This window comes from Ixodes scapularis, unplaced genomic scaffold (genome assembly GCF_016920785.2).
Source record: "Ixodes scapularis isolate PalLabHiFi unplaced genomic scaffold, ASM1692078v2 PGA_scaffold2__306_contigs__length_199485367, whole genome shotgun sequence".
Lineage (NCBI taxonomy): Eukaryota > Metazoa > Arthropoda > Arachnida > Ixodida > Ixodidae > Ixodes > Ixodes scapularis.
In genome coordinates this window covers 20,034,222-20,059,401 of record NW_024609857.1, presented here as the reverse complement: position 1 = coordinate 20,059,401, position 25,180 = coordinate 20,034,222, and the positions used below count along the sequence as shown (strand labels likewise).

The 25,180-nt window shown below is 46.0% G+C and overlaps 1 protein-coding gene across 1 annotated transcript in view; it reads left to right on the top strand.

The window, feature by feature from the left end:
- The window catches only part of LOC8035951 (adenosine receptor A2a), a 30,881-nt gene extending 6,161 nt beyond the window's left edge, over positions 1–24,720 (top strand). The window contains exon 2 of the mRNA XM_029980689.4: positions 21,512–24,720. Within this exon, the coding sequence (XP_029836549.2) occupies positions 21,618–22,553 (936 nt within the window). The 5' untranslated portion in view covers positions 21,512–21,617 and the 3' untranslated portion in view covers positions 22,554–24,720. The remainder of the gene's footprint in view (positions 1–21,511) is intronic.
- The last annotated feature ends 460 nt before the right edge of the window (positions 24,721–25,180 follow it).

Here is a 25,180-nt window from a genome sequence, read left to right as displayed (position 1 = left end):
GTCGTTTTCATCCATGTCACAAAGAGAATGTGTGGTATCGAGCCTGGTTATATACGCATTTGAGCATTTGACCGCAGGGCCCTCTCGTCAAGAAAACGTTGAGCCAATGCATGCAAAGTTTAACGCGATTATATACGCATTTGACCGCAGCGCCCTCTCCTGTATAGACGTTGAGCGGCTACATGCAACGTTTCATCTATGACAGAAACCCCAGCTCTTAAGTTACTACCACATCTATGAGCCCCCCGATTGACTAGAAATCCATTGGGTTCTTCCCGCACAGGTTCGAATCCTGTCGACTGCGCAAACATTTTTTTTTCATCGTTTTTTTTTTTTTTGCCCTACACGAGCACGTGAGCACCTGTGCTCACGTGCTTGTGAGCACGTGAGTTTACGAGCACGAGCACCAACAAGATCGATGTGAGCACGGACGCCGGACGGACATGGCTAGACCCTCAAGAGCTTCGCCCCTAAAAAAAAAAAAAGAAAACAAGCTTGCAGGGGGCAGGAAATACGTAGGAATAGACTTCCTCGGCGACGGCAATCATCGCGGCGCTCTTGTCCATCAATGGGCAGAGAAAGGCGAAAAAAGAACTCGGGCAGCTTACAATAGACCGTTTTCGAAAAGCAATCGAGCAACATTGATGGTCGCCATTTCAGGGGCACAAAGCACGTGGTTGGATCCGAGTCATCGCCGAACGCTGACGCAGCATTCGTTTTTAGAACGAGCTTAGCCGAGTTCACACTGAACTCTGATACAATCCCCGTGTCCAATACTTGCACAGAGTAGGTGAGTAAGCAATGGCGGACAGGCGATGGCGAACAGGCGACTGTGAGGGCTTCTGAAAGGCTTTTATTGTGGTGTCGGAAGCAGAGTGTCGAACCGATATTTTTATCGGTTCGGTTTCGGGTTCACGACTTTTGGTTCAGTTCCGGGGCGGAAAAAATAACGATCCAAACCGGTTCGAACCGGTTTGAACCGCTAAATTGAGAATATATTTTCCGCGTTGTTCTGTCAATAGGCACTATTTACGCCGTGAAACTAACTACTGTAAACGACTTAAAGGAGCTGTGCAACGATATTCAATTGGAATGTTTTTCTCTCTACACGAGCTTACTGGCACACCTGGGACTCAAGGATACTCACACGCAACGCCATTGGCCAAGAAACGCCTTTGTTGCGGTGTAATTTCAAGGACAAAAGCGATCATTTTCATTCAATCTCTCCCTTGCAAAATTTGATGACGTAACTCGGGGATCGCAGTACACCCAAGTGACGATATTTGAATGCGGTTCATAGATTGGACCCGAGCATTGCGTGGGCACTCGACTTGGGCTCGTGACAATTGCTAGCTCGAGAAGCATTCGGGTTGTGACTCGTGTCCAATCGCTGCAACGACGACAACAGCCGAGCCATAACAATGTCTGGAACTCAGCGCGTGTCCTGCGCTTTGCCAACCCCAGCGCGTGGCTATGATCAACACTGGCGGCATACAATCGGCTCCAGATCACGTGGCCGCTTGTTCTGGCTGCGAGTTGAGGGGGTGAACGCTGCTCGTGTTTCTTAAATTTTTTTTCTGGGACTTCTATGGCGTGGGGTGAAAAACAAACGCATGTTTCATAGGTCCTTAACGTTAGGGATCCGTTTTAAGCGGTATTTGTGCAAAGTACAAAAATTGTTGCATAGCTCCTTTAATTTTCGCGAGGACCTAATTCTTGCGAATTTCCTGGATCGCCTACAATTCGGGAAAAATAGGTCCCACGAACAATTTCGGTGAAGTGTACACACATTAGAATTTATATTGAGATCCCACCGCGTCGTGAAAATTAGAACCCACGAAATATTCCAAAACTTCAGTTTTGACCTAAATCGGCGAATATTTAGCTCGGGAAAAATAACTCATTTACAGTATATAGTTTTTTTTTCTATCGTTTTCTGAATCCATTCTTATTTTCAGGTACCAGAATTATAAAATTCTGTTATTTATTTCTACACAAAAGGAAAAGAAAATCTACAGTAACATACAAAACGTCGTGTTTATACGACTAACCATCCCTTTGTTTACCAAAGTCACATATATTGTACCTAATCGAAATTTTCTCGCGAAGTGAGGGAGGCCGCCTAAAACACCCGTGACACTTTGCCTCGCAGTATTAGAAGTTGAATCGTGGTTTTGCCCTTGATCTAAGGAATTAATTACACTGCATAAAATTATGAAATGGGCACCTCGTCGCCATATCTATCATGAAATGTGCTTTACGAAATACATTTCGCCATATATATATATGATGACGACACGACCGAGCTAAAAGCAATACAATTTTCAAAATGTCACGAAAGTTAGAGGACAAGCCTTTCCAGTCTACATTTTATAGAAACACTGAGCGACAATCACAATGCTTGTTTTTTAAACCAGGATTATTTACACTCAGCATTGTGATGCGGACAACAAATCGTGCAGAAAGGAGTGACTGGAATTGGTCACCCTAATCTATAAGCACCTTCGTACTGAGATCGAATCTGGCCTAAAACAGTGCTTACCCAAGTGAACATTTTCTCATACTGGATAAACTGGCATGGCCTGGATGTTGAGGTTTGTTCTTGACAAAATGCCGGTCAATTTAATTTGCAAATAGGCATCACCCTCGCTAATTGATGATTTTTTATTAAAACAACGTGGTATTCAATACTCTACTCGATTAGTAAGCTACATAATTGGACACCTTCTGACAGTTTGCGTGTGTAATCGTCATAGTTCCGCCACTCGTCCCAGTGTATTTTGTTTTTGTCCGACCCATAGACGCGTAAACGTAAAACCACATAAAAGAGGCGATAATAAACTTATATATATATTTGAGAAGTTATATATATAGACTTAAAACGAAAGAAACACACAAGAGGACGAAACAGACGACACAGTTTATGTTTCGTCCTCTTGTGTGTTTCTTTCGTTTTAAGTCAATGTAGATTACCAACACGCTCAAGTCTATAATTATATATATACGTCTGAGAAACACGTAGTTATTTAAAATAGCTTCAAAATCAGATTTTTTTTTAAATCTTTCCCAAATCACTTAAAACGTGGCTATCGAGGATAAAAGCGCCGAAAATTATTTGCAGAGCATCTTTCAGATAATTTCAAGGTGCATTCAGTTATAACATGTGTTTGAGGTTATGAATCTTCTATTTATGGTGTCGAATTTTCAGACAGGAATGAAATGTATTTTTATTATCATCGATAAATTTGACTTTATGAAGTTCACATAACCGCTTGAAACCGACACGGAAGGACGATACTCGAAAATACGCCAGCTGTTGAGTCTCCTGAGACGTGTTTTTGTTCGCTGTTTTGCAGAGTAAAATACTGGGTTGCAGGCTATGCCAAAAAAGGCTGTGGTCACATGGTATATCGGAAGGCTAATACACGAAATTTGCAGAAATAAGGAGATGACAGTTCATTTTTTTGGGTAAGATAATCCCTTACACAACGCTTTACTGCATAAAGAGATGCATAGAAATGCATAAAACGATATTACCAATTGAACATAAATTGCACGCGCAGGGCAAACGAAGATTCTTAGAATCCCAATATAAATCAGATTTGGGCATCAGCTAGCCTCAAGTAGAAACGTCGCGAGATACTGCCTCGGGGCGCTAATGTTATATTCGGTTTTACGTGCACTTGTTTTGAGACCTCACTTCGCAACTCTGATCTTTATCAGTCGTGTGCTCTAACGTTTCATTAGGCTGCCGTATATCATCGCGAGGCTGCTATAAATACTACACAACTTTGCACTTTGGACGTCTATTGCTAGTGTTGCGAACGTCGCACTTCACCAGAAAGCTGGAGTGTTTAACATGGTCTGCGCGTGACGTTATCGCACTATAGGAGGTATTCACTGGACGCCATATTTGAGGGCAATATTTAGAGCGCATGCCCAGAACGAGCTCACATTAATAGCCCGCTAAGACCGGCGACCTTGATGGTGCTAAATGCACGCTCCAAAAGGACTACGGAACCTCGCCGTCAGCACGCGCTCAGCAGCAGAGCACGTGGATATGGCCGCCAGTGAATACTCCCTATAGAGAGTATTTACTGGCAGCCATAGCTGTGTGCGCCACTGCTGAGCGCGTGCTGATGGCAAGCTTCCACAGTTTTTTTGCAACGTGCATTCCGCACCATCAAGATTGCCAGTCTTAGCGGGCTATTAATGTGAGCTCGTCCTGAGCATGCGCTCATAACAGCACCCACAAATATGGCGTCCAGTGAATACTCCCTATATGCTGGTGGTCCTTACGAGTTGTTCTTGCTGAGAAAATCAAATCCGGTGGGGCAAATTGCACGCTGCACAAGGTTCGCGCTCAGTGCAAGCTATGTATTTGAGAGGTACAAATTCTTCTTGATGCATTGTCGTTAGGCACGGTGCGAGTATATGGCACGACGAAAACGTGCTTTCTGGCAAGAGTGTTTTTTGCAAAAAAAAAAGTTGTACCAACCACCCATCTGTCACTATATAGTTTCCGGGCCACGCTTTCTGGTCTGCGCCAAAAAATGCGGGGCAGAGGAACCTTTACGACACAGTATGCTTTTAAAACTACCCCCTCCCCTCTCCACTCCCTTTTTTTTTAGTTGCTCCTCCAGAGAATACGTTTTATTCCTGAGGGATTGCCTGCTCCGTATTGAGGGGTGTTCATTCGACAATTATATGTCTGGCACTTGTTAACAGTAATTCTTTATTGCTTTTACTTTGCACCAAACTATGAAGTTTAAACAAAATGCAGATGGGGTCGAAACTTGGAGAAGTTAAATGCGACAATCCTGTGAGACTCAGAGCGGTTGGCAACTTTCGGCTATCCCCTTGAGGGATAGCCGAAAGCCCGTGGCCCCACCCTGGCTGGCTACGTGCCTGGGCGATATGTTGTAGTTTTACGGCGGCAACAGGGCGGCGGAATTCGAAGGCGCCACCAGACGCGATCGAGAGGCGAAGTTCCGTGTATAAGCGGAACATTTTCAATTTTCCGGCAAAAGCTGGGGCCCGACAAGACCCCCTTCCCCTTCCCGGAAAGACACATTGCGAAGTTAGAAATGCGATTTCGTCAGCAAATATTTGTTTGAAATAAACCCTTTTGCAGTGCAACATGGTAATGAGAAGTCAAGCTCTGGATTCAGCAGCAGCAGCCAAATAAATGTACGAGATTGCTTAATTTAGCTTTGTCAGACTTATCGGTTTTAATCACAAACATCCTTCTATGCATATTACTCCGTCCTGGTAAACTAAAGTCGCAGTTACTCTCGTTTTGTTCGTGATACTGCTGGAACAGTGTTAACCATGCAAGGTCCCACCTTATTCCTTCGTGTTTTATAAATGTCCAAGTTGAAGGGGACGAAGAGAGTGAGAGTCCTGAGTAGAGGAAGGCAGAAAAAGACATAAAGAAGGATTGTTTAAACAAAACAAAAATAACACAAGGCTTGCTTGATGCTGGTTTGGCTATCTTCAGACAAAAAAAAAAAAAAAACGAAAAGAAAACACCTCTCATCTTGCCTTCCTTATCATTCGCTCGTAAAGTTCAGACAACATCCAAGTAGAGAGCTACCGTGGAACCAGGCTGGTGCTCGGTAACCTGGCGGCCAGGCACCTCTGAGTCCGTGGTTGCCGAAGCTTATATGGCGCCGGTTACCGAAGACAAGTGAAGATAGGCCTGATTTCCCTTTGAAATTTTCAGAAAAGTATAACTTTGAATAAGATAACTGCTCCTGCTGAAACTTGGCCATCTGGTTCGGACCACTAGTGCTGAATGAGCGTTGGGCGATGCGTAGTTAATTTTTGCGATAAAAAAAAAACAAAAAAAACACTGTACAGTTCATTGGGGGACACGCTGTACAAAATTCCAGATTTCACACGAATTACTCCTTCATCTTAACTGCTTTTCAAACGTTCCGTACGTCAAAAAATTGTTACAAATCTTTTTTTTTTAGCTGTATTATATATTTTTGCGCCTATAGAGTCCCTGCATCAAGAAGTGCTGAAACTGTAAAACCACTTATTTCCCAAGTCCCGGAAAGAACGAACTGCATGACTGAAGTCCTGTTAAAGCAAAGGTGCCAAAGCAAAATCTTCATGTCATGTTAAAAGTATTCAGTGTAGCTTTCTATGACGGCGAAAGTGCACTCTTCTTGACGTTAGGCGGAGGTTACGCTCGTGAGGGTAATGCCATGAAAGCATAAAAGGCCTTGATTTCGTTGCTGCTGCCTCGTGTGTTGGAAGTTGCAACAAGCGCTGAGATATTGCGCTCTTAGCAAACCTTTCGTCTTGTTACAGTATTTTTGGCTCTAACCTTCGTCCGCCATTCGAAAAAAGGAGAATCACCAGATGGGCTAATGGCAATCAGCAGATATGCAAATGCACGTGTAAACGTGCATTCTTTAGTGGGGCACTAGGCGCGAATGCTATTTATTTACTGCATTCTTCGGGGGTTGATACCACGAGGGAGCCACAGTATTTGGTACCCCAATAAACATCTGGTGGTGTATCTATTTGTATTTCAGTGAAGCATAGTGATCGTGTTAGATTTTCCGTCGGAGAAGTACCTGTAGTGCGTTTGTAAGAACATGTACGCATAGTAGGAAGTAGTACAAATAACGACAAAAAGCAAAAAACAAAACAAAAAAAAAATAAAAAACAGAAGTGCTCATGGAATGGTCCGCCGCCAGTGGGCAGTAGCGAGCTTGTTTGCAAACAAACATCGGTGAATACTATCCTACCTTTACCCCAAACTAGCGAGACATTTATGATGTCATCACTGGCGACAATATGACCAGATGTACTCTGTGGGCGTGCAGGGACGTTGAAAACTCCACCGCCTTAGATGTCTTCATATTATTTATTACAGAAATATTAGCCTAGACAAACATAGACACATGATATCGTCTTTCTTTATTAGAGTGGGAATGCCCATGATTTCAAAGTTTGATGTTTATATTTGTCATCGCGCTTTGCGGCACTCTTTGCTTGTATAAAATTTATTGTCGGAGTCATCAAGCGCGCGCTCTACCCGCCCAAACAGCCAACAACTAAATGTTATTTTAGAAAAAAGAAGCCACGAAAATTGGAATCCTAGAAATGTCGCTAATTCTATTTTATTGCCATCTAATGTAACTTTACTCGGATTTTCCGCAATTTCGGTTGTTTAAAAGCAAATACCTCCGACTTGCATAACAATACCGACAATTTATTAGAGTTTTGTCTTGGTATTGTTATGCAAGTCGGAGTTATTTGTTTTTAATCATGAATCCCGGCTTTTGGAACATTTTTGCAATTTCGGTTGTTCCGCCATTGGCCACTGTGCATTGGGGTCAGATCCCCTAACTACCAGTACGTGACCTTCGAAAGGTGTCTATAAGATTAATAATGAAATGTCAGGGTATGCTTCTCTGTTCGTTCGTTCATTCGTCACAATTACTTTAAGGATAAGTCGCTTGTTGGACGTACACAATAGACACGAAGAAGGAGGAAATATTAATCGATAAGAATATGGGTGACGGGCGATGGATTGACGCTGTTATTTCCAGACACCGGCGAGGCCGTGGTCCATCTATGGCACACTTATAGAAACGGGCCGCAACAACATCGCTCGATAGAGACCCTCTCGAAAACCAGAAACCAAAGCTTTCCAACATCTGCCGAAGTGACAACATCAGTGGGTCTTCGTCTTCCGCTTTTTGTGATATCGAGAAAAGCTGCTGCTGCGAAGTCATAAACCTCCGGGCCAATGGCAGGGGCTGTTGGAACTCATTTCCATCGATGCCGACAGCCACCTCCAATGCCACCAGGATTCCGCCGGTGACGCAAAATCACCACGTCACCGCGGCTATGTACGGGGGACCCGCGGAGTCGCGCGGCAGAAACATTTAGGACTTACCATTCAACGCTATGATAATTAAAACATCGTCACTAATACAGCCGAAACCTGGCCTCTAGTTTGTCCGTCCCCCAGCCCTTAACAACGCCCAAGTAGGATGGTTCGGATGGTGAGCCCATTGGTGAAGAATAAGTGAAAAACCGGGGAACGAGCAAGGAGTTCCTAAATCCAAAAGCCTATATAACGAAAGGCACAGTCAGAGGCAATACGAGATGCTTTATAATTGGCAATCAGAACGTTTCAAGGAACTGGACGGGTAGTGCGAGTTACACGGATTTTGAAGAAGAAATTGCTTATGCGACAAGAGAAAGTTGTGAAACATGAAGCAGTTACCGACTTCACATCGTACAATTAGCAAACGCACTATAGTTTGTTGCAACTCAAGAAGGTAGGTCGAGGGAAACGAAGGCCGGGGAGGAGGAAGCAGGCGGAACGCTGGAAAAAGGAGCAGGTTTCTCCCTCTTCTCTCCAGCGTTACGTCTGCTTCCTCCTCCTTGGTCTTCCTTTCCCTCGCCCTACCTTCTTGGGTTGCAACGGACTCCAGTATTCCGGACAAAACACAACAAATATACCGCTCTGAGGTGTGTATGTTGGTTGGATTCGCGAATAGTCCATTGCAATTCAAGAAAGTAGGGCGAGGGAAGGGAAGGTCGGTGAGGAGGAGGCAGGCGGAACGGGAAAAAGAGGAGGAGGCTTTCTCTCTCCTCTCCAGCGCTCCGTCTGCTTCCTCCTCCCCGGCCTTCCTTTCCCTCTCCCTACTTTCTTGAGTTGCAACGGACTACAGTATGTTTGCAAATTGTGCGCTGCGAAGTCGGTAACAGTGTTCAACCAACTCGCCCAAGCTGTATTTTTGACATAAAACTGATTTTACATGATTACATAAAAAGAAAAAAAAAAAAAGAGCAAGGTACACTTTATAGCGCATGATCGAGTTTTTCAGTTAAAGTTGAAGTACGCTGAACAGCAGGACAAGGTTGTGCTAGGTAACCTTGTCAACATGAGGCAGACACTGGGGCCAGGCGCAGCGGCAGAGTTTTCCGTTTTGTATGAGCGGCCGATCGCAGGTAACATACGAGATTGGACCTATGTAGACCGCGGGTGGGTATCCATCGATTGACGATCGGAAGTAACTCTACTCTTTGTATCGGACGGCAGCTTGAGCCACCTAGCCCGCAGCTGTGGTATTACGGCCTCCAGGTGGATTGCTCAGTCGACCATATATGCGGAATGCACAGCACCATCTAGCGGGGAGCCGAAGAACAGGCTCCGTCTCACCAGTTGGCTTCGGCGCTGGGAAAGGCCAGGGCGCGAAAGCGTATAGTGCGGAAGGATCCTTCGCTCGCACAATCACTCGCGCAGAGAAAGCGCTTTCGAAAACCAGGCGACCGCGCCCGTGCCTTTGCCGGAACTCAAAGTCAAAATTCGATCTGAAGCGTACGTCCGCCATGTTGGTTGCGGCGACCGGTGGGGCGACGAGCACGTACATGCGCAAGAAGAGCGTAAAAACAATACTAACGCTTAGCTCGCAGGTGCGGGTGTGGGTGAGGGTCGATGACGGTGACCGGTATAGGCCTCGACTGTTACCGACAACACTACGAAATTGGCAAACAGCAGAGGAATCTCACCGCAACAAAGATGGCAGCGCACAGAGTTGCCACGCGTCCAAGCAACGTTCAAACGGCCTAAACATAAAACACACAAAAACAAAAACACGCAGGGCGTGACATGTTTAGAGCAACGTATTATCACTTGTATATATAAAATGTTGCAGAGCTAAATATTCAAATCAATGGAGACCAAATTTTACCGAGCTCTTGTCTTGTAAAACTATCCTTGCAAAATACTGTTTGTTTGCTTTTTGAATAAAATATTCATATAAAGCAGCACAAACAACAACAACATTGACGTATACAACTTGAGGTAAAACTAAAACGCACGTGAACTGTTTGTTTGTTGTTTGTTGGTGTTTTATAACGCAAGGGCAACACGAGGGCCAAATAGCGCCAAGATCCGCACGTGAACTCGTGCGCTCTAAATAACCAGGTAATCATGAAGAGATTAAAAATAAAAATATAGAAAGGGCAACAACTTTAAATATAGTTTTTTTTTTAGAATATGTAGGGCTAGAAAAAATTGCTTTTGCAAAAGCGGAATAACTGTATATCCAAAATAAATCTAGACGTGACAAAACCCACGAACTATCACATATTATCTCTGTACGTCGAATGACCTTTCTTTTCACCGGGGATGTTAATATAGTATTGCGCCACGACATCGCAGGACATATAACATGCCTTATAGGATATAACACCAAGCGCGACGCGGTACTGGAGCAATAGACGCCGACAAGCTCTGAAACAATCGTAACGGTCAATATGTATGCACTGAGTCTGTTCACAAAGAATACAGGAGGAAATTGACCGTGCAATGATTGATAAAAGAAAAAAAAAAGAAGTCGATTCGACAGCACGCTAAATGAAATCTCGACCCTGCGGGCCCGCGTTTGCCTCAATCTTCGGTCCAGGGCGCGGTGACTTGCGTGGGAGACGAGAGCCAATGTTGACTCACGGGGCGACGGACGTGTTGACCACTTCATCGCCTAGCAACTGCTGAGAGCAAATCCCGGGAGATTGAGCGGCTCGGGGTGTTAAGCATGTACATAGCGCCGAAAACGGATGCTTTCAACCGGAGTTCGCGCGCGCAGACACTCGTGCACGCAGACGTTCTCGCACCGGTACTGGCTTCGCACTTCGGTGCCGCATAGGTGCCGAGACTCAGTTTACCCGGCGACGCTGTTTTCGATTGTCATGTTTTCCCCGACTGGCAGTAATTTCCTGAGACAGGATTGTATTGCGCGGAGCGCGCTTCGAAGGGGAAAATTAGCGTCGACCCATGGGATCGGTTCTTCGCCGTCGGACGGGACATTTCGGACTTCGGCTAGCAATTTCACTGGGGCCTTATTAGCTTACCACGCCTGCTGCAGTCCTCATGTTGAAACTGTGTGTGTTCCGTTTCAAAGTAAGCGCGAGCGTGACACGGCTCCTCGGGCGTTCAGCGTTCCTGCCACTCAACATGCTAAGAAAAGCGAAGCGTGAACATTAGACACGCCCTGCTTTCCTCGCAATGTCCGTGACTATCGTCATTGGCAGCTTGAGAAGCGCGGGCCATTCGTACGCCTTCGAATGCCGAACGCTGGCGTCCGGCATTGAAGAGCGTGCCTAGAGAGGATTGTTGTGGTTCATAAGTGTGACGTCACGACCTGGATCGTCAGTAACTTGCTACTATAGTTGCTACCCATAAACTTTATGGCGTCTGAAATGCGCGGCGTAGACTCCTAGAAATCGCGTTTTTCAATCAACGCAGTCCAAGTTGACACTCTGATGTGTTCTTATTTTGACCGATAACGCAGAATTTAGTGAAAGGCGTTTGTATCTCGGCCTTTGAGCTCGAGGAGCACTGTGGCGGGTTTCGCCTACGAGGTGTTGTCCCCCTTGGGGGGGGATAAAATCATCTTACTGTATTTTTTTTTTCAGGTAGTGAATATCGAGTTTGGGGGGGGGGGGGGGGGGATAAGTTTGTTTTACTCTATTTCTTTCCAAGTAATGAATATCGACGTCGTAGGCGGCCGAACATGTAGGTGTGTTCAGTTTTTTATATAGTATTAATGTCAAACTGATAAGATTGACGGTGCTTTTTTAACAGCGCGATGAGTCCAAGCTTCCGTCGTGCACCATCAAACTTGTCACCATAAAACTTGTCGTTCTCGACGTTAAGGGTAGGAACTATTAGCGGCGAGATGTTTCGGTGGCGCCCTCGTTCGTTTACCTTTCGTGACGTCAATCACCTTGTGAACAACAAACTCGATGGTGTTTGTAATGAGCACTCTGGAAGCCTGAAATCATAGCGGTCTCAAAGCAACACTGCCAACACCGTCAAAATTGAAGTTCTTAAGCCGGGAGCACATTTGCGAAAAAAAGCCGAATTTTGTGCGAAAACCGCACACGAAAATCGCACGGCAGCTAGGCTTCTCCCCTTTTCCGAAAATCGGGAGCGGTTCGAGAGATCTCCAGCGCCAGATATTTTCGCACGGCGCCTCCGAATTCGGGGCGGAGGAGCTCGATGAGCGAAAGCCCGGAACAGGACGGAACGAAAAGATACGATCGGCTCGCAACATGGCGGCTCACGTAGCTTCGGAAGCAGCGCAGGCAACATCGTATGCCATCCCTGCGTTCTCGTCTCAACCTTCGTAGAAAACCCCTTCTGTCTTTATCAAAAGGTGGTGGTACAAAGGCTCGCGTGGCATTCAACGAGGTTTTAATAGCTGAAGTTTTTAAGAGGCGCGAAATATGGGACGCCAGTTCGCCAGACTACCGCACAGCCTCCTGAAGTCGGAGCACGAAAACCGCAGTGCATTGCGATTTCCGCGCCGCGCATTCCAGCTCATGTGGCTCGTCTTCCGAAAATCGCAAGCTACGATTTTCGCAGCCTCCGATTTCTCTCCGATTTTCGGTTCGTTTTTTCGCATATGTGTTCCCGCCTTTACATTGCTCTTATTTCCGTCGATGAGAGATCCTTTGCTGACGTCATAATCAGCATTCGACTAATTGTGGTGGGCCGACCGCAGCGACACTTACGATCGCTCACGTCGCCAATAAGAGGGTGCCACCGAACGCGTTTGCACCAACGTTATTTGATAAGTTGGCTTGCACGCAACATTTGATGTTTCCTTCGCACTTCGAGCGCTGGCACGAGCTTAGAGGTCTGTCATAGCCGCTCGTCCGCTCTTAGAGCGCGAACTGATTTCATTCCGAAACCTTTTCAATCATTATTTTGAAAATGGGTGGATTGCACCGTGCGCTGGTTATTGTTTTCGCTCAGTTGGAACACCTCTCAGCAGTGGCGTCGAAGCAGAAAAGCAGGAGGCGATCCTCCCCCTCCCCATGTGGCTTCGGAAGAGCAGGGGCAGTTGAACCGACCCTGAAATATTTCGGGAATTTATAATAAAAATTTCGAGGGAAGGAATAGCCCCTTTCTAAACTACCCCCCCTCCTCCCCACCCCCACCCACCCTCCGGTTTTTCCTGGCCATCCCCAGTCGCCCGCTCACTGATCTCGCAGCACTTTCGACGCCACTAACCACACCGTCTCTCAGTGAACCCGCTAGCGAGCTCAAAGGCCACGTAAACCGGGTACGGCTCTGTCATCAGAAAAAAAAAAAAAGTCGAGTCTTTGCTTTGGTTCGGAAGCTAAGATTTAGACCTCAATTAACTCCCTCCCAAAGTTGTAAAAGACCATTTTGTCGTCAGCGATAACTTCCACAAGCGACGAGAAAGTTCGGAGTATTCATAACCCAGCTATACTCGTTTTCACCTCAAGAAAAAAGCAAGTTTTGCGCATTGTTCATACGCGGCGCGGAGTAGTTCTTCCGAGATTTGGTTGTCAGGGGAAAAAGCGATGCTTTTAGCGTTCGAAACGCTTACGTCTTGGTAAGATAGCATACATGCAATCTAAAATTCACCTACATATATCATAATTATCAAGATAAAGAGGGAAATTAGTAATGCTCCGCGAGGAGCCGGACTTTTTTTACTACGGTTCTTGAGGTGAAAACAGGTATAGTGACAATCTAGGACAGCCTTGACTTCAAAGGCCGGTTCACAAAGTCCTGTTTTCTTACGCTGCGTTAAGGCCCCTACGTACAGTCGCGCATGAGAGCGTTTGAGTGCGTTTGACTCCGTTGCATGGAGAGACGAAAGCTAGTCACCGGCTCATCTATGATTCGTATGAAGCGGGGAATCCGATTCAAGGAGTAGCTCGGCATGCGACATAAGAACCTCACTCTAAAAATAAAGAAGTCTGTGCGTCTACTTTCACGCACAACACTCGGAGAACCAATCACCGCAACTTACGGAGGCAGCTCAGCAAATGACGATGCCGAAACACCTGTTTAGACCAAAAAACGCAGACTGAGTTGTGACATTAAGCAATGCAAGCGTGACGTTTTGCATTGCTTAATGTCACAACTCAGATTGTGTTTTTTGGTCTGAACATATGTTTCGGCATGGTCATTCGCTGAGTTGCCTCCGTAAGTTCCGCTGATTGGCTCTTTTAGTATTGTGCGTGAAAGTAGACGCACAGACTTTTTTAGAGTGCAAGGATGTCCTGGTTTCTCGCAGCTGCAACGCAGTAAAACGCTCTCAAATGCAACTGTGTGTAGGGGTCTTTATGCTACGTTTACATTGGCTACCGTCGATAGCCACCGAGACATCGAGACATCTGTGCTTCGAATGAGACTCGGAGTAGACTACCACTCGACCTTCGAGACACGGATGTTCCAGTCAGATGTGAGCAACGAGAGAGCTCGAATGATTGGCATGTCGTCTCGCGTGAGGTCATCATCGCAAAAATCCAATCAGCACGCTCCGCGAACTTCGGCCCCAATTTTGTGCTTGACGAGACTCGCGATCCAGTGCACGCTGTTCACACAAAGGAGAACGCCATACAGCCTCGTACAACGAGAATGAGATACGTCCCGTTGTCGTGCGCGCTGTCATAAAACCAGTGGGCGTAATAAATTCGATAAGGCGTCCTCGTGCTCGTCCTTCGTTCTAGGTCTGTAGGTTGCCCTCGATGTCTCTGCTGGAGCCTGTCAAGCGTTCCTTGTTTCTTTTCTCTACTCTCGCTACACCGGGAGTACATCGTTTCATCCAGACATGTACGACCTTGTCTGGCACGGTCGTTGACAACACCCCCCCCCCCCCCCCCCCCCCCCAATCCTAAATGTCCGCTCACAATGGCGATGCTGACCGTGACCGCGGTTTGCTTGCCTCAAATTAAGGGTCGTACCATTTTCGAAACGTCCGTTGGCTTCTTTTGACCGCATCTTATCCTCGTTGGTTCTAATCATTAATCGTTTTACCGATATGACCTCGATGATGTAAAGGACTGCGCGACGCACACACCATTCGGAGCGCAAGTTCGTCTGCTGTTTGCACACGGATTGTGATGATGTGAGAACACCCAACTCTTAATGGCTGACTAGAAAACAAAATAGTGGGTAGACCTCAAGGCACTTGACATTGAGGTCTACCCACTCTCCTTTCAGTCAAAACCAATCAAAGCTCGGCGTCGTTCTGACATCACCGTAACTCCCGCGCAAGAAGCAGGCGACGTGCTCTCCGCATAGTCACCGGCCCCGACTGCACCGCGCCCCGCGACGAGATAGTGCAACCAACCTCTGCTGTGCTGTCATCGCGCGACGCAGCAGAGTCTGGTTGCGCTATCTCTCCACGGGGCGCGCTGCTGCCGGGGCCGAGATGCTCTCCGATAACAAACCGAAACTTAAAAACCCGTCGAATTTGTGCGGTTTTTCAGAAAGCCGTAAAATGCTTCGCGTGCTTTCTATCGTTCTGCAATTTGTTGGTTTAGTGGTTTTCGATGATGCTGAGCAATTTTCTAATTTAAACCATGCCCTTAAACACAATATTAAAAAAATTAATTACGCAAAAGTAATAGACCCTTTCCGAAATTCAGTCTGGCCACTTTGATCACTATCATCATCTGTGGAACAGCATCAGTGCCATACCAATGGCGGCCTACTAGTCACTGATAAAGGAAGACGTTGAAGATGCTCCTAAGCGGATGGTGCGAGGCCTCTACTTTCGGGAGGTCAGTACGACGCGACGTAGGAATGAAACACAAGAGCTACGTAAGCGTTAATTTCTAATAACTCAGATTCAATCAATCTGTGGGCGGCACACAATCGGCTTTAAAGCACTTCGGCGTATATAATTTTTTCGAGGCATCCGAGTGGGTTGGAGCTTTGTTCTGAATGCAGGTTCTTGGTCACCATCGAACTGAAAGTGATCGAGAAAGAACTCGCACTGAAGAATTCCTCGCGTGCCGTTGACTTGCGAAAGTGACGGTGCCGATACTAGTTCATTTCCGCCATTGGTATGGCAAAACCTAAACTGCTTTACGAACCACCAGATGGCACTGAATTTCGGAAAGGGTCTATTAACATGTTAATTATCCGGGACTTTGTTAATTTTCTTAAATTGGCCACTGGCCCAGGACCAAAATGCCACAAGCCTTTTTTAGTTGTGATAAGTAGTTCTTGCAGGAGCGATTTGGCCTGCGTTCTCTGAAACACCCTGTATATGTATATATATATATATATATATATATATATATATATATATATATAAAACAAAACAGTCTGCGTCGTTTTACTTAGCTTTCACCACGGTCATTGGCACAGTGTAAATGGTGTTTTTTAGGACGCAGCTCTTCGGGCGCCCGTTTCCGGGTTGAGCATCGTCGGCGTCGGTGTAATCGTGCGCGTTGCATTATGGGACGTCACAGTTTCCCCGCTAAATTCAGCCGGGAAACTTAATTGGCGTTGAGGTCACGCGACATGAATTTCCCCGCTAAATTTAGGAGAAACTTAACCCGCTAAATTCAGCGGGGAAATACTTACTAAATTAAGCGGTAAATATAACGAAAATTTCCCGTTAAACGCGAGCGGCGGAGGAGGAGGGGAAGGTACGGAGGGGGAGGAGGGGCATGCCCTCCCCTCCTCGTCCTAAAGAGCTGCGCTCTAATTTCGCATTACAGAAAATTGTAAACGTCTTTCAATTTTGAATTCCAAACATAATTTCGGCCCGTAATCCGATTGTGACGAATGGCTGTCCCAAGTGCTCCGCGGGAAGGTATAGGTGCTTCCGGTTTCGTTAGCCGCAGTCGCGCAGCTAATACGTCGTACATTAGACTGTCTGAAGACACTAGGGAGTTTTCGGGAACCGTTTTTGCACATCCCATATGGTACGACGCGCCCTCCGGTACGAAGAGCGCATATGCGAGTAGCGGATGCACAGTGCGTACTGGAGGGCCCATCGTACCGTATGGGGTGTGCAAAAACGGTTCCCGAAAACTCCCTAGTGTCTGAGGCGTGTGTTTTTTCTTGGATGACGGATCTTTCACGTTGGTCATGGAAAAACTACCTGCAGATACGTCGGCAGCGCATACATACATGTAGGAAGCGAACGTGCTTCGAAGATGCGTGAGGCACCTCTGCGTCCTAATATTCTGTATAGTCTGCCTTCAACGAGCGCCTTGCCCCTCAGCTGTAGATGTGAAATTTAGCCAGTGCAGTACAACCGCTAGCTTGGGGGTCTCTAACGTGCGTCGTGCAGTAGTGATACACGACCGGCACGCCAGTGTATACGATGCTCATCCAGATCGAAACGGGCACAAGTGGGGATCGAACCTAAGATCCTCGTGGGTTCTGCAGCGCGAGCTTTCGCTCCACGTGCTCTGAGCAAGGTGTGCGCAAAAAGTCCCTGAATCCTGGACAAGTAGCGCCATTGCTCTCCCCGCCAGCTAGCCGAACACAAACAAATACTTGCGTACAGACGACCCTAACCTCGCAAGGCGATTGGGTCTCCGTTACTATGGCAATCGCATATTTCGGCCCCTTCGAATCATCGAATTTTCGAGGGGGATCGTTCTAATCCAGTCGCACCAAAACCACCATGGAGCATCGTCGTACTGAAGGCACTCCTCGCCAAACATAAACGTCTTTGGCACTGCGTATGCCATCAACTTATCAATAATGCCAATCTCCACGGATCTCTTACAATTATAATGTTCTTCTCGCGTATTAATTTTTTTTTGCAATGCTTTTAAGCATTGTTACCACATGTGGTGGCGGTATGGTGGTGGTACGAAGATGCACGCTCGTTTCGCCGGTGAAAGGATAGTAAGATCTTGGTAGTATACAAGAAACGTGTCTGTACTCTGTAAAGCTACCCATCAGCGGCGAATTTAGATCGGCTCACCACGAATGGATAGGCCAAGGACACGGTGTAATATAATACTCTTCAGGTGAGGACAGCGCGCTCCTCGCGCATTGCAGATAAAGTTCGCTTTTCACTCTCTCTCACTATGGTTTCAAGTGGCGCCGGCAGATGACTCGTCGACCCGTGGGCATAGCAATGACGGCTCGTGCCGCCTCGTGCTCTACACGCGCAGAGCTCCATGCGAGGTTGTCGCAGAAAGACCACAGTGAACCGGGGTGTCATGGCAACGAGATAATTTTTTTCGCTCTCATAGAGTTTTGCCATTTGGCCGCCGGCGACACTGCCAGCCGCGGGCACGGTGGCCGCGGAATGATGCAGCCTTTCGGATGCCCGTCGAACGAACACTATCTGATTCCTCGCGCCGCGCGTTCAGCCCCGCCGTGTCCTCACCTAAAAAGTGTATCTTACACCGTGGTCAAGGACAAACGGCTCATTTCGTAAGCCAAAATGGCGACCGTACGGGGAGCTTGGCGCTACTTTCCCACGATCCAGTTACTTCAGTGCCCGCTAGCCCACTCGACCACCAATGCCCCTGTCAAAATGCGTGCACCGAAGGCCGTGTCTTTTGGCCGGTGTACGGCCAACGTGATTGCGACTTTAGGAAAGGTGATGCGTACTACTATAGTTTACCATACGCAGAAATACACCACGCAGTGTCTGCGGGATGTTTGAGGCGTGTATCTATACTGGAATGACGATCGTGTCACATTAATGATACAAAAGCCGTCTACGGACAGTTTGGAACGCTATGTAAAGCAAGCAAATATGCTTTGAATGCGCGCGAGGTGTCTGCAGATGAGTTTTCGTCAAGATGTGTGCAGCGTCTTTTTGTATGATGTATACGTGCAAACTGTCTGCGGCTTTAGAGTACACGTCTAAAGAAGGCTACTGCAGGTTACCAAAAAACCGGCGCACTGCTGAGACTTGACTCATTCAAGTCTGGTTTCCTCATTGAAAGTCGTTTAGTTGTAGTAGCGAGCTCATGCTGTCTCAGCGTTATGAAACTTTTACGACTTTGCTTCCATGGAGACTCTGCGTTCTTTATTCCCGTTTTTTTGGCGTGTCTACACACTGAAGGATTGAGAGGCTACACCTATAGATTTGACGCCAAGTCTTCTTGCATCTTGAATGGCGCCCAACGTTATATTTTCTTTTTTTTTTTTTGTCTCAATTATTCGAAAGGTAGGAACTGAGGGAAATTTCAAAAGTTGCTGAGAGTCCTCGTGAATGACTCTTCGGTCTCTGATCATGTTGAGGAATTTCGGAATGGCGGGGAGAGGAACGACGGCGACGATGCAATAGCTCATGTACAGGTGGAAACGCGTGCCGTCGTTGCGAACATAGTTGTTAATTCAGTTTTAATACCTCGGATATCTATAGGACACGTCATCATACAAAGGATGAGAGCTAATGAGAACTAATACGAGTAAACAAAATATATCATGCAATCAAGAAGAACACATCAAGAACAGTATATAAGAAGGAAGAAACGAAGACATTATCGACTCACTAACATTTGAGACTTGCGGCGTACGGGCTTTACAAATATTTACTTACTAATCCCCTATTTATGTTCACAATGCTAGTTGTAACCACGTAATAAGGCAAATCATTTCATTTTATTAGTAGAGAGTTTTCTTAGATCCTCTCCTCACTCCCTATTGCCAGATGTAGAAATACTTTGCCATGGAGCTGATGAATGTTTCGATGAACCCTTTGTTAAAACCGTTGTCTCATCTAAAAAAAAAAAGGAAGTAGGGAATACTAGTACTTTCGTAAGAGTGATGTTTTGATGATACATCTTTTGTAAAACTTTGTACGAGGTATTATTGTCTCTCACACTCTTCCAAGAGCAAGCAGTGCCACCATAGGGGGACTCTGCTGTGGCCATCTTCGCGGCTTCAAACTAACGTCGGTCTGCCGCGGTCTTTCGTAATGCCTTGCCGAGTTCAATCTGTGGCGGGCAGCGCCGGTTGCACTTGATGCTTCTAAGTTGCATCTTTCCGAGATCTTGATTGTGCTTCCCCGCTCGTGTCAGGTCGGAAAGACTGTTCTTCGTATCGCCCCGAGTCCAAGAATAGCTTCGACTCGACGTGCCGTGACGTGCCTTTTACCGGCGGGAACTGGCTGTCATGAACGGCGCTTCTGGTTGCAGCAGAGCCGGATTGACGTGGAGTATAGGCAGCTTTCGCTGCAGGCACAAAAAAGAAAAAAAAGAAGAAGAAGAAGAAGAAAAGCTTGTTTGGAACTTTTGCTACTGAATGGCGGTGTTAATCTCAAGTAATCCATACAGTGAAAGAATATTGCATTAATATAAAGGTTTTCGGGTAAAAGACAATAAAAAATAGCATCCACATCATCTCCGACTACCTCCGCGTAATAACATCTCGCAACGCTACTAATAAAAACACGTAAGGAAATAAGATGAATTGATGAGAACTAGTCTTTTAGCCTTAAGTATGTTTTAATAATTTGGTGAATTTTTGTAGGCGTTGAATGGTTACTTCCACCCAGGAGCTTAGTGTAAGTGACACAACAACTTTCCGCAAAGTTAGAAATAAGATTGTAAAAATAGAAAATAAAGTGATTAAAACGAGTGCTGTAGCTATTCTGACTAATTTTGTGCACCTTTGAAAAAGTTGAAGTAATGTTTTACAATACACTACAAGCATATTTAAAACATGAAGGATTTTACCAAAATATGTCACTTATAAAAAGTGCTTAAAAATGAATTTCTGTGCGTAGAGTTTTCAACCAAAAGGGCAGTAGGTTGAGCTAATTTGGTTAGGCTCTCACAAAATAAAAAAAAAATAAAAAAAAGCATGTAGATATTGAGATTAATAGCGAAACAGTGTATCACTTTCAGCTCAGGCTGCTGAGCACATCCGCCACCTACAAAGTAAAGCGAAGGGAAGGAGCGTTAATCATACGGAAGCCCTTAAACTATTTTTAGTATTATATTCGTAACTTCCCGCGTGAAAAACTTATAATGCTGGGTTGTTTTAGAGAGTACTGGTGTATTATAAGTGTATTTTATTTTCTGAACGAGTGACATCAAAAACCGTAAATGAATAGCTCTTTCCGAGCATTCGGGCTGTTCAGTAAACAAAGCATAAGGCTGATATTTGATACATCTCGAAATATAAAACTGTTTCAAGTCACTTGCTTTTAGTTGCACGGTTGTTCGATAAGTTGCTTTGCTCCGATACTAACGAGAATCCAGAAAACGCCTTCCACTAAAGTTCCTCCACATAAAAAGTACATACGGACGTGAAGTGGGAGAAATGAACAAAGAATTGCCTTGACATCTAGCATTAAAAATGGCGGGTACAAAAATAATATCTCAGAGTTAAATTCGAAACCAGACCGGAGTCACCTAAATTAAAATTTTGTTTTTACCACTTCTAGCACGGATACTCGGACCTCTGTTTCGGAACTTATAGAGGACTAGCGGAGGCGGTGGGAACAACATTGTTGTCTTCCAACATATCGACCATTAATGTCGACCAAGTCTCCGAGAAAGTCTTGGAAGAATTTTTTTTTTTCATATAATATATATATGTTTTTTTCTGTCTCTTTCCAAACTACCAATGTAAGCTCAAAAGCCGTTTCTCTCAGTTGAAAAATTACTCGAGAAACTCTGTCAGACCGACAAAGTAATCACTTATTTCTCAAAGTGTGTTTCTAAGTCAACAACTGTTTTCTTTGTTCCTTTTTTTTTAAATTTGCAGGCGAACAACAACATTTCACTGATCCGCCGCCCGAAATGACAGAGCCGTCTCCAGCAAGGAGCGGGGTGGCACCGTCTCCGAGCGGAGCTGGATAACCACCGACCTGATGATGGAGAACCGGACCTGCAACCCGGCATCCTTCAGCGACAGCATCGTCTGGGTCTCCAGCATCCAGTGCATCTGCGCCTTCATCGCTCTCGTCGGAAACTCCCTAGTCATCATATCCGTATGGAAGTTCGCGCGCCTCCGAACGGTCACCAACTACTTCGTGGTGAGCCTCGCGGCGGCAGACCTCCTCGTGGCCCTGAACGTTCCCTTCTACGACTCCTTCTACTTCTTGAGCGACATGGCGTGCCACAGAAACCTGTGCCTCCTCCGCTACCTCTTCGCCAACTACGCGTCATCGTGCTCCGCCTTCAGCCTCGTGGGTGTCGCCGTGGACCGCTACGTGTCCATCGTCCATGGCATGTCCTACTACCGGCTGATGCGCTACAGGCTGGCCGTGGGTTACATAGTGTCCATGTGGCTGTTCTTGCTCTTCTTCGCTCTGCTTCCTTGCATGGGTTTCGGGGCCAACGCCAATTATCCGTTCGAGTTCAAGGTTGTTGTGTGCGATCTCGCCTATGTGTACTCGCAGGAGTTCATCCTCATCTTGGGCGGAGTGTTCTGGTCCTGCACCCTGGTCACTCTTAGCCTGTACTTCTTCGTCTTTAGGGCCGCCTGGAAGCAGCTTAAGGCCATCGCGGCGGCTGGCGACGTGCATCATCGCGTCAGGCAGGAGGCGAGGACGGCGTGTACCATGGCCCTAGTGCTGACCGTCTGTATACTCGGATACGTGCCGTATTTTGTGATCGTGAGTCTGCCGTTCATGATGCAGGATAGCACCACGATCACGCTCGACGTGAAACCGTACGTGATCTGTCTCTACTTTGGCAAGTCGGCGCTAAACCCCGTCATTTACGGCTGGAAAGCGAAAGATTTTCGAGCCGCCTTTCGCGAAGTCATTTTTAGCAAGAAGTTGAATGATGCCTCTCACTCTTAGGTAACAGTGGTAATCACGCTTGCCGATACATGGGTTGCACTGACGTCGCATCAGCGGCCATTATGGTGACTTTGTACATTCTGCAGCAGGCATTTTGCGCAGTCGAATTTTTTTTTTCAAGGCAAAAACAAGTGGGAATGAGCACCAGCAGAATGCGATGACGTCAGGTGCACGCCTATGTAGGGAGTGTTCACTGGCGGCCATTGCTGTGTACGTGACAGTTGAGCTCTTGCTCATGGCGAGCTTGCACAGTTCTTTGGCAATGTGCATTCCACACCATCAAGGTTGACGGTATTCGCAGCCTATTAATTGGAGTTCGTTCTGAGAATGCGAGCTCTGAACAGCGGACTCAAACATGGTGGTCAAAACTCTAGTGCTTGCCTGATAAAGCCACGCGCTTCCACGTTAAACACTAGTATGATTACCACTGAGGGGAGGTGCGTAAAACTTAAGCGGAATAAATAAGCTTGTTTGGAACGAACACGCATCGGCTTAGGCGGAGGCGCGTTTGGGTCATTTATTTGAGAGTGCTGAACTTTCAGGTGTCGATCACGTGCACAGAGGACATGATAAGGAAGAATTAGGCAAACCATAAGCTGAAATTTATAAATTTCGCGAACGTTAGGCTGAGTTTAGTAATATAGGATCAACTCATCACACATCGTTTTCGTAAAGGTGCGTTTCCACCGCCAGAAATTTGGGAATAGATTTTAGCTTATTCTTTCCCGAAATGTGGGCATTTATGATTCATAGTACTTGTGACTGCAAACGTGTGTTGATGAAACGTCGCGAGTATGGAAACACAACCCGCGGAAGAGAAAAGCAGACGTACAGGAAGAGGCTTTCGTGTACACAAATATTTCACTTCCAAACTCAAATTAAAAGTTACGTTACGTTTTTTTTTTTCGTTTTGAAGGCTTTGCGCATGGTGTTTATAACATGCACGAACCGATAGTATCATATGTTTTGTTACTGCAATAAGAAATATGACAACTTTATTGATATCAATTTTTACCCTCAAACCAGTTTTTCTTTCTTTTTGGGGGAAAATTTATTTTGCCTGCTTTTAGCGATGAGAGGGAGAGAGATAGAAGTGTTGAAAAGAAAGGAAGTCTGGAATTTCTTTTAGCGATGAACCAATTATTAAGGTGCGTTATACGCCAACCTCTCTCCTGGTGATACTGCGCGCGCTGTAGGAGTGGCTGCTACTGCGTTCGTTCTACACTTGATTTGCCGTCGGATGTAGACTCCCTCAATGTTGTTTCGTGCTGTGAACGTAAAATGTTTACAAGAAATGTCTCTGTTTTTTCCCCGGGAATTCTAATGTCATTTAGCCTAATGTCCTTTCAGCAAGCGAAAAATGAGCTTTGAAGATGTGGGAGCTGGTTCACCGATTGCCTTTTTTGACATTTGCCCGACTGACGTTTTGAGAGGAGCGAAAGCGTGCCGGCGTGCTGGCTTATGCCGAAGTCCCCCTAGAGCGACACAGGAGAAACAACCGACACCCACAGGCCTCACGTCCGCGCAACAGCACGCACGGGAAGGTATCTTTGGCAGGCTTGCAATCACTCTTGCTTAGCTCACAAGCACCTTGAGACGGCAAGCCTGCCGAAGGTACCGTATAGCGTGTCCGCTGCGAGTGTTTGAGACTCGTCGGTGTCGGTTTGTTTCTGTTTGTAGCTCTAGTGGGACTCGGACATTAGGAAACACCATAATCTAAACATTGAGACAAGACGTAAGATAGCACAAAAGGCGGCGCAAAATATAAAACACAGCTGAGTTTATTCGCAGGGGAACAACGTTTCATAGCCGTCCATACAGACAGGAAAGAGGGTAGGAGAGCCGAACGATGCCCATCTTCCGTAATGCTGCCTGAAATGTCATTTGTCGCGCTCATGTTTCTTGGCATATCATTATGCATTTTGTTCCCACATTCATTGACATATACTCGTGTTTCTGTGTGTTCAGATTTGTGTTTTTGTTTGTTAAATTAACTTTTGACGTCTGTTGTTGAAGCCAATGTTTGGGCACACTACGAACGTCAAAGCCTGAGGCTTCGACATTGGGGTGTTTTGTTGCGAGCAGTCGAGTGTGTCCCTGTGCAAAATGTGAATTGTTTTGTCGTTAAAGATGGACTTGTACACCGAATACATATTTTTGAAACTATGGTGCTGCTAAATTGTATCACTTTTTGACAGACAGAATGATCCACAAGACGGGAGCTTCCCTGAACGACAACTGCGTACGAAATGTAAGTGCAAGTTTTTCTCCCGGACACATTGTGCCCGGGTGAACCGAAGGTTCCAGGGAAATAGCAAATTTTGTACGTATGAACAAAATGAAGGAATGAAGGTAAAGCGGAAGAGCAGAGTTAGTTCTCAGCGCTTCCGCTTTTGAATTGTTCTACTTCCTGCACGATCAGTATATATACCGCTTCTCACACTCCAACAGACTTTAAGAAAGTCGTGTTGAAATTACAACCGCTGAAGGTGGCACTTAGCTACCATTCGCGCCATCCAGTCTCCACATGTGTACAAAGTTTCTCCGCAGTAACACATCACATTCTGCGTTTCCACTGCCTTTATCACCCTCAAAAGGGAAACTTTTTTTCGTTGTAAAACAAGGAC